At 36.3% G+C, this 10333-nt stretch overlaps 1 protein-coding gene across 1 annotated transcript; it reads left to right on the plus strand.

Moving 5' to 3' along the window:
- Positions 1-1383: 1383 nt before the first annotated feature.
- LOC107493330 (calcium-transporting ATPase 4, endoplasmic reticulum-type) lies at positions 1384-7925 on the plus strand. The gene is made up of 8 exons (XM_016114429.3): positions 1384-3215; positions 3443-3515; positions 3830-3951; positions 4518-4799; positions 4893-5270; positions 5784-5893; positions 6734-6962; positions 7069-7925. Exons 1-8 carry the CDS (start codon positions 1800-1802, stop codon positions 7645-7647), a joined length of 3189 nt encoding a protein of 1062 aa, XP_015969915.1. The 5' UTR covers positions 1384-1799; the 3' UTR covers positions 7648-7925.
- Positions 7926-10333: the final 2408 nt, after the last annotated feature.

Below are 10333 nucleotides of genomic sequence, written 5' to 3' on the forward strand. Positions count from 1 at the left end.
AAAAAATAAAGAAAGGCAATTCCAAAAAAACCGTAATGAAGGTTCTAGAATTTCAGCTAAAAGCATTCTCATTAGTCAGTAGAAACCTTGAGGCCTGCAACTTCATTTATAACAAATAAATTTGGCCAAATAAAGTAAACGCCCAAAAAAATAAAAGTAATGCTATATATAATTATTATTTATAGTTAATAATTAATTATTAATATTTAAAAATATTGATTAAAAATATAATATTAAACTAAAATTAAAAGTTTTAAACTGCTCGCTAAGAATACTGAGAATATAACAGCTGGCTTCAAACTTTAAAAAAAAATAAATAAATAAACACCATATGGAACCAAGAAGAGGGAGTACGCAACACACGTACACACTACACACTTAAACAGTGTATCCAACCAATAGGAAGGCACGATTGAGACCACACAACCAATAGAAAAGAGCCAACTCAGCTGTACATTAACAAAATTTTAGACTTTATTTAAGATCAAGTAATAATAATGAATACAACTAACTTTCTATAAAACAGCAGCACATAATTTAAAATTGACAATTTTTTAAAAATCAGCACATTTAAATTAGTCCTCAAAAAATAAAAAACATAAAAAATTTAAAAATTTTGATAAACAAAATTTGTATGATATTGATATATAATTTAAATTTAAAATTTTTAATATAACAAAATTTTTAAAATTTTTTATTATATTTTTTCTTTGATTTAAGATTACTACTTTTACGTAAATTCATATATTCTAGTTTTACTTAAATTATACGTCTACTAATTTAAAAGGTTAAAACCTTTCATTATTATTTAAAATCGTTTTAAAAAGTTTAGTATAAATAATATGAGAAAGTTCTCTGTTTAAAATTTAAAATATAGGTGAGATATAAATTAATTAAAATAAATTTATATAATAATAAAATATATCAATTTTTAATTTTAAATTTGTCAAAATTAAATTATTAATACTATTTTATTATTTTTAAAAATTATATTTTTATATTTATAAAAATTATATTTTTATACTTACAAATATTTATATTTTAGTTATAGTGTAAATAAATTAATTATGACTATATGTGAAATATATCAACTTAACAACTTTCATGTATCATGTATATACCTATAATATTTGTTAAAAAATTTATGTCTAAATTACCCATATTAATAAATAAAATATTTAAAATGTTTATATAAAAAAATTCCGCTGGTTTAATAAAAAAAATATTAGTATCGCAGGAACGTACCAAGAAATTTCTAATCATACTTTAATTAATTCTTGATTAGATGCTTAGGATTTAGATCATGAGCCGCGGCCGCAACAAATACACTTGTATGTACGTAACTTTGGTTAGTTACTGGAAAGAGAAAAAATAAAAAATAAAAAACAAACGAGCACGTTCTACCAATGCGTGAGCCTTTCAATTGTTGAATCTTTCTCTTTCACGCTTTCCCTTTTTCTCTCTACCCTTTTCAGTTTTCACAAGAAGGAAGAAAGAACCCAACACTCCCTTCCCTTCTTTCTCTTCCAACCCAACCTTCATTTCAGAAAATCATAACTCACCTCACAACCGCTTACTTGCTTCACTTACACTTTGTCGCGATTTATCGAATTTTTCATACAAAGTACAAACTCTCTCGTTGTTCGATAATTGTGCATAGTTTTTTTTTTCTATATTTTTTTCAAATTAGGGTTTCGGATTAGTACACAATCTAACGGCTGATTCGATAGCTTCGTACTGATAATTGGGAGAAACAATTGTTAGATTGATTTCTCCAGGTTTTGATTTCTCGGATCTGAATGGGGAAGGGAGGCCAAGATTATGGGAGGCAAGAGAAGAAGAGTTCTGATGATTCTTCGGATCGCGACACGTTCAAGGCGTGGGCTAAGGACGTTCGAGAGTGCGAGGAACACTTCAAGGTGAGCGTGAAAACTGGATTAAGCAGTGAAGAAGTTGAGAATCGGAGACGGATCTATGGTTCCAACGAGCTCGAGAAGCACGAGGGTCAATCCATCTGGAGTTTGATCTTGGAGCAGTTCAACGACACCTTGGTTCGGATCCTCCTCGGCGCCGCCATCATTTCCTTCGTGCTCGCCTGGTACGACGGCGAGCATAGCGGCGAGAAGGATATCACGGCCTTCGTGGAGCCCCTGGTGATCTTCTTGATTCTGATTGTGAACGCCGTGGTTGGGGTTTGGCAAGAGAGCAATGCGGAGAAGGCTCTAGAAGCCTTGAAGGAGATCCAATCGGAGCACGCCTCTGTCATCCGTGACAACAAGAAAATCGCTAGCTTGCCGGCGAGGGATCTTGTTCCCGGTGATATTGTGGAGCTTAAAGTTGGGGATAAGGTTCCCGCGGATATGAGGGTTGTTGAATTGATCAGTTCCACTTTGAGGTTGGAGCAGGGATCTTTGACTGGTGAGAGTGAAGCAGTGAACAAGAGCAACAAGCCTGTGGCTGAGGATGCCGATATCCAAGGTAAGAGGTGCATGGTTTTTGCCGGGACGACTGTTGTTAATGGGAATTGCATCTGCTTGGTTACTCAGATTGGAATGGAGACTGAGATTGGGAAGGTGCATCAGCAGATACACGTGGCCTCGCAGAGTGAGGAGGATACTCCCTTGAAGAAGAAGCTCAATGAATTTGGAGAGACGCTGACTATGATAATTGGGTTAATTTGTATTCTTGTTTGGCTCATCAATGTTAAGTACTTCCTTTCCTGGGAATATGTGGATGGGTGGCCCAAGAATTTCAAGTTCTCATTTGAGAAGTGTACGTATTACTTTGAGATTGCTGTGGCATTGGCTGTTGCTGCTATTCCGGAGGGTTTGCCTGCGGTCATCACAACTTGTCTGGCTTTGGGCACTCGCAAGATGGCGCAGAAGAATGCCTTGGTTCGGAAGCTACCTAGTGTGGAAACTCTGGGTTGTACAACTGTGATTTGTTCGGATAAGACTGGTACATTGACCACTAACCAGATGTCAGTGACCAAACTGGTAGCTATTGGCCATAATGTAGACACGTTGCGAGCATTCAAAGTGGATGGAACTACGTACAATCCAGCAGGTGGTAAAATAGAGAACTGGCCAGCTGGTGATATGGATGCTAATCTTCAGACGATAGCGAAAATAGCCGCCATCTGCAATGATGCTGGTGTCACACAGTCGGATCATAAATTTGTCGCTCACGGAATGCCTACAGAAGCGGCCTTGAAGGTGCGCCCTCCACTTGTTCTTTAGCTATTTTCCCATGTCGCGTGCTATTTGTGATTTACATTTGGATTAACGGTCATTTTGAAAGTGGTATCTTAGACTGAGCAACTTAGCTATTCTATCATTGGCCCGCAGATTGGTTCATTTAGTTCTATCCCATCCTTATGAAGTTAGTCTTATAGCTAGTAGAACTGTTTTGACGAATTTTGTGCTATCCCTTGGAATTCCAGGTTCTGGTAGAGAAGATGGGCCTTCCTAAAGGATCAAAGGATGTAAACTCAGCAAGTACCAGTAGCTTACTACGTAAGTTAAAACTCTCTGGCATAAATTGTTTGCTTCAATGCAACAGTGCAGTTGTTTAATGCCTCATTTTAATACACTGAACCACTTTCAAAAGGAGTTTCCTAATTTGTTGTTTGTGATGATAACTTAGATTGTTGTATTTTACATAAGTTGTAATGCATTTTCTCTTAAGATGATTATATCTGGTAACTACGTTGTGCTGTGTGGGTATAGTATTTGAACGGCAATATACATATAGATTGTAATTGTAATTTGGTGAGCATGGAGACAAACTTAATCTAATTTGCTTGCTTGACGTTCAAATTTTAATCTAGGTTGTTGTGAATGGTGGTCTCAACGTGAACGGCGGATTGCTACCCTCGAGTTTGACCGTGATAGAAAATCAATGGGTGTCATTGTAGACTCTAATGAACGGAAAAAGTCGCTTCTGGTTAAGGTATTATATGTTATTGTGGCCTTCTCTACTTAAAAATGAGTATTCAGATTATTTGTTCCTTTACTTCAAAATAAATTGATGACTTCTTTTCTTGGGGCAAATATTTTTCTGAGTGAGGCACTTCTGTGTGAAATAATCTTATTTATACTGAAAGTAAAGCAAAGTTACTCAGTGTCATCATGTATAAATAATTTAAATGGCAGTCAAATGTGACAGTTTCCGCAGTTGCAATAAGTGCAGCAATCCATGGAACATGCGAGAATGGAATCCTGGGTTCCTAAAAGGCGTTTGAGCATGTTTCCAGAGGCTAGTCTACAAAACATGAATTTTAATGAATATAGTAATATGATTTCTTTTCAGCGGCCTGTTTTTGAATTGATATTTTCCAAATTAAGTTGCATGGGATGTTTGTCTAGGCTCCTTCTCTACTGTCACATTTTTCTGCTATAGTCATATTTCCTGTAGCACACATGAGCACAAGCATGCTTTTGTTGTTTCTTTTTCTGATTTCCTTTTCTTTTCTGTTGGGAGAATTTTAAACTGATGTTTAGACCAAATTTTTATAGGGTGCAGTGGAAAATGTGTTGGAAAGAAGCACTAAAATTCAGCTGCGTGACGGTTCTGTTGTGAAACTGGATGCTAATGCTAGGAAGCTTGTATTGCAAGCTCTACATGAAATGTCAACTAGTGCTTTACGTTGTTTGGGATTTGCATACAAAGATGAGCTACCTGATTTTGCAACCTACAGTGGTAATGACGATCATCCAGCTCACCAGCTCTTGCTTAATCCTTCCAACTATCCATCAATTGAAAGTGAACTTATTTTTGTTGGCTTGGTTGGGTTGAGGGTAAGTTTTAAGATTTTTTTGTTCTTTCTCACTTTCATCATATCTGGTTGGGTTGGTGAACTTTGTCAAATTAAATGCTGCATTTACAAATAGGATCCACCTAGGGAAGAGGTGCACCAAGCCATCGAAGACTGCAGAGCAGCTGGAATTCGTGTTATGGTTATTACTGGAGACAACAAGAACACTGCAGAAGCTATATGCCGTGAAATAGGTGTATTTAAATCCAATGAAGAACTTACTTCAAAAAGTTTAACTGGGAAAGATTTTATGGAACTGCGCGATAAGAAAGCTCATCTGAGACAGGCTGGTGGGCTTTTGTTTTCAAGGGCTGAACCCAGGCACAAGCAAGAAATTGTGAGGCTGCTCAAAGAGGACGGTGAGGTGGTGGCCATGACTGGAGATGGTGTTAACGATGCACCTGCATTGAAGCTTGCTGACATTGGCGTTGCTATGGGTATTACAGGAACAGAGGTATTATGTTCTCACTATGATCACTCCATGTTTCTCATTCGATAAGGGGTAAATAGTAAATATTAGTGATTAGCAATCCTGAGATGTATGGGTTTGTAAAGTTGTCCGCAAACCTAGTCTGTTAGGGCCTTGTTCAATTTCGTTTTATGAAGTTTGATAGCATAAACTTGTGGTCCATCAATTGTTATCTCATGGTTATTTAAAGTTATTAAATTATTATACAGCAATTATTAGTTAGGATAAAATTATACAGTAGTCATACAGAATGTGCCATGTATCATACTTACATTCGAAAATATTACTAACTTCCAGCAGTATGCTATACTATTAAGTCTTATACCATTAGAGATTATCCTATACTATATGGTACCCCAAATAGGGCTTTAGATGAGACCTTTGTGACTAGTTATTGAAATTCAATAAAAATAAAATAAAATAAATAAAATTTAATTTGATTATTTTATTTTGCATCTAGCAAACTCACCACTCTTGTTTCATGGTATTCCAATCTAGGTGGCAAAGGAAGCTTCAGATATGGTGTTGGCAGATGACAACTTTAGTACCATTGTTGCTGCTGTTGGAGAGGGTAGATCAATCTACAATAACATGAAGGCTTTTATCAGGTAAGTAAATTTCTCTTTTTGTTTCTTTTATCTTGTTTTCAATTTTTGGTATACAAATTTTTATCGAGTTGAAGGCACAAAATTTTATATATACAACAGTTTGTTCCTTAGGTGCTCATGACTAATGAGAGGCAGTGATTGCTTCATAATTGACATTTGTTGCTTTTAACTATCAATGATCCGTGCCATGGTTGGCAATTATGACATATGGTCTAATTTAATGACTTCTTAAACAGTATAGAAAATGAAGGTTAATTTGCGATATTACTTCCTTTTTCAATTTTGTTTGTGTTGTACAGTTGTAGTTCTAAAAACAAATGAACTAGTACAGGTGAAATGCCTTTTTCTTACGCCTTCACATTTCTTTTAAAGGGATGGCAATTTGAAAGAATTCTTGAATATAAGACTAGGACTTCAAGTTCTAGATGCCACTTTATTTTTAAGTGAGTGATGATTGTAATTTTCCATTTTGGCTTAATCTGAATCTTAAAACAGTGTTGCATGGCTTTTCATATACTGAAAAATCATATACTGAATCTTAATCTGAATCTTAGCACATTTGCTACAGTTCTCAAAAAAGTGATTTTTGAAAATTTTTAACTTGAACTCATAATTATTTATTTTATATTTTTTGGGGGAGTAGGATTATAGTTAAAATGTTGAAAACAGATTTTTCAAAAAGTTATTCTGTTCAGCTTTTGGGAACACACACACACAAACTTGCCGTATATGACTATATCTAGTTTTCTACTTCTGTTTCGTATATAATTATATATACTTGAAAGGCCCTCTAATGATAAAGTCTAACTAATATCCTTTCCTTGTGTCTGATTTATACAGGTACATGATCTCTTCCAATATGGGAGAGGTTGCGTCTATATTTCTAACGGCTGCATTAGGTATTCCTGAAGGACTGATACCTGTCCAGCTTCTGTGGGTCAATCTTGTGACCGATGGACCCCCTGCAACAGCTTTGGGATTTAATCCTCCTGATAACGATATAATGAAGAAGCCTCCTCGTCGCAGTGATGACTCACTGATTAACATGTGGATCTTATTCCGCTATCTGGTATCTTTTCCTTTTATGTCCCCTCTCTAATCTAGGCATTATGTTTCAAATGTTGATAAAATATATTGATTACTTATTCTAATCTTCCCGCTGTTATGCTTCAAAGGTAATTGGGATGTACGTTGGGATAGCTACAGTTGGTGTCTTCATCATATGGTTTACTTGTGGGTCTTTCATGGGCATCGATCTTTCAGGGGATGGACATACTTTAGTCACTTACTCCCAACTTGCCAATTGGGGTCAATGCCCCACTTGGACCAACTTCACTGCTTCCCCCTTCACGGCTGGTAACCAAGTTGTTACCTTTGATGGGCCCTGTGATTATTTCCGTACTGGCAAGGTGAAAGCTATGACACTATCGCTCTCGGTGTTGGTAGCAATTGAAATGTTCAACTCCCTCAATGCTCTTTCTGAGGATGGAAGCCTTTTGTCAATGCCCCCGTGGGTCAACCCGTGGCTACTCTTGGCAATGTCTGTATCATTTGGTTTGCACTTTTTGATCTTGTACGTGCCATTCTTGGCCAAAGTATTTGGTATTGTGCCCCTGAGCTTGAATGAGTGGCTTTTGGTTTTGGCTGTCGCATTTCCTGTCATTATAATCGATGAGATTCTGAAATTCATTGGGAGGTGTACAAGTTCGTCTCAAACATCAGCCGCAAGGAAATCAAAGCAAAAATCAGAGTAGACAACTTACCGTAGTGTTTAGAAGAGAAGTTGCCGAGCCCGTCAGTGGAATCCAATTTGATATTATTGAGACTGAAGACATGGCCACAACTCCAAGTAATTATTATAGTTTAGTACTATTTTTAGGACTCTCTCTAGTCTTCATCCCATTTTATAATTAACGAGGGATTGTAGCCTTGCAGTGAGTGCACTATATGTTGCATTTTTTTTTTGTCTTGTTTTTGTTCTTTCAACTTTCAAAGGATTTTGAAATAGAAAAAGGAAAAGACCTTGATTTCTCATGCATTTGTCAACCTGATAAGAGCAAAGACGCATTGTTTATTTTTTCTCAATTAGAACTAAGTATGAACACTACGATTGAAACCTATTGGATTATTTCTTCACCCCGGGATCCTTATAGAGCAGGATTTTACTCTAATATTCCGGCTTTCTTAATTCTCCATCATACGCAAGGAAAGCGCTTTCTCATGACGTGCGTGTAAAAACTGCATTGTTGGTTAATCCACACAAGTTTTCTAGTTAGATGAACGCCCCATCCCATGTGTTCAAAAATCATTTTAGTCAAGTTGATTGAGATATATAACTATAACGTTTAACTGTCAATGAAACGATGACTTATGTTAGTTTGATCCAATGGGAACCCTATGTTCCATGCCAATCTTTATGATTGACTATTGGGTTTTCAACATTTTCCTCAAATGGAAAACCAATCGAATTTGGCTCGCTTCGCACGAAGATGGAGATGAATATATGTATCGCCAAGCAACAATTATAGAACATATTTTTGGGAATTATGAAAAGATTTTCTTTAAGAAAAAATGAAAATTAAAAAGGAAAAAACCTAAAATTAATTATGTTTGGGTAAAATTCTAAAATTACATTATAATTATAGTTAATAATTCTAAGCATGATCTTATAAGGAAAAGTAATATTTTGAAATTTATAATTATTCATATCCTAATCCACAACTTAGCTAACCCCAAAATGAATAAAATCAGACCAATGATAAACCCCAAATGGTGGGCTTTTGGTAGGGCAGGACAGGGCTAGCTAGTCCGTTTGCCACCCCTATTATTAGCCCACTACCTACAATGATAAATACCCTATTAGCCTTAGGCATTCTTCAAACTCTGATCTACATAAAAAATCTGTCTAAAATTTTTACTAACTTAAGCATTAGAGTCCCTTGCAGATACTACCCCCACCTTCACTAAGATGTCGGACGACGACACTTCAGCATCAGAGAAAACATCGGACACAATCTCAAAAGGAGCTTAGACCTCACGTTCAAGCCCAAATCACAGTTTCAGGCAATTCCCAGAATTTTGACGCTGTTGTTAGGGACTTGGTAATCATCACCGTACGATGGTAGACGATGATGGTGTTTTTGTGGAAAACGAATTTCCAAACACATAGATCTAACCGGCAAGTATACCGGGTCGAATCAAGTAGTAATAGCTCACTTAGAGTGAGGTCGATCCCACAGGGATTGATGGATCAAGCAACTTTAGTGGGTGATTAGTTTAGTCAAGCTAATATTGAGTGAATTATGTGAAGTTGATCAACAGAAAGTAAAATTGCAGTGAATTAAAGGTGCAGAAGAATTAAATTGCTGAAACTTAAAGAGCAAGAAAGTAAAAGAGCTGAAACTTAAATTGCAAGAAAAGTAAATTGCATGAAAAGTAAAGGGGGTTGGGGTGTTGGAAATTAAAGAGAGCAGTAAAGCAAGCAATTGAAGAGATCTTGAGAACAAGTAACAGAAAATTTAAAGTGCAAGAAAATTTAATTCAGATCACAGTAGCTCAAATGTAAAGTGTAGATGAACAAAAGTGCAGGAAAATAAATTGAGAGCAATAGGAACAGGAAGAAAAAATCACAGAGAAGGAAATTGCAGCAGAAAAGTAAGTCAGCAATCTAAAATCTCAAAGAGGAATTAACACTTTCAATGGAATAGCAAAAACAGAAAGAAAGCCAAAAGCTCAATGCTTTCTCGATCAAAACAGAAAGGAAATTTGCATAGGAATAAAACAGAAAAGAAAACCAGATTTGATTTTTTTGAATTCTCAAGTTCAACAAGAAAAATTTAAAAGAGAGCTCTTAAAAGAGAGCTCTCTACTACTACTCCTAATGCTCCCTAGTGGATCCAGCCTCCCTATGAAAATGAGAATGATGCCTTTATATAGGCTTTTTACAAAATAAAATGAAATTGAAATGAAAAATAAATTAAATAAAAATCCTAATTCTAGCTTGTTCTTGTGCCTTTTAGTGATGATAATGGGCTTAGCTTGCTTTGGATTTGAGGAGAAATGGGTTTGGTTGGCCTTGATTCAATTTGGTGAGGAATTGAATTTAAATGGAATTTTGGCCCATGAGTGTTTGCTCCCAGTAGAATGCTCTGCTCTTGTGGGGAGCGGAGCATTGAGGCTTGTCTTTGGCCTCTTTGTTGCGTGCCAAGTTGGGTGCCTCAGGATAGCGCTCGGCTCTTGTGGGGAGCGGATTGCTGCTTGGGTGAGGTTCCAGGTTCAAGCCTTGGTGAAAGCATTTGGGGAGAGATTTTCCTTGAATTTTCATGAAGAGAGCACGACAATGCTCTCTCCAAGAGCGGAGCATTATGCTTTGGAGTGAGGCTCCAGCTTCGAACCTTGGTGGAAGCATTGGCTGATTTTTTTGCTTATTTTTGGTCCTTA

Source organism: Arachis duranensis, chromosome 6 (assembly GCF_000817695.3).
Source record: "Arachis duranensis cultivar V14167 chromosome 6, aradu.V14167.gnm2.J7QH, whole genome shotgun sequence".
NCBI lineage: Eukaryota > Viridiplantae > Streptophyta > Magnoliopsida > Fabales > Fabaceae > Arachis > Arachis duranensis.

Coding starts and splice junctions, on each gene's coding strand:
- LOC107493330 (XM_016114429.3), top strand. CDS start 1,800: ATGGGGAAGGGAGGCCAAGATTATGGGAGGCAAGAGAAGAAGAGTTCT. Junction 3,952..4,517: donor AAAAGTCGCTTCTGGTTAAG/GTATTATATGTT, acceptor AAATTTTTATAG/GGTGCAGTGGAAAATGTGTT. Junction 5,271..5,783: donor TGGGTATTACAGGAACAGAG/GTATTATGTTCT, acceptor ATTCCAATCTAG/GTGGCAAAGGAAGCTTCAGA.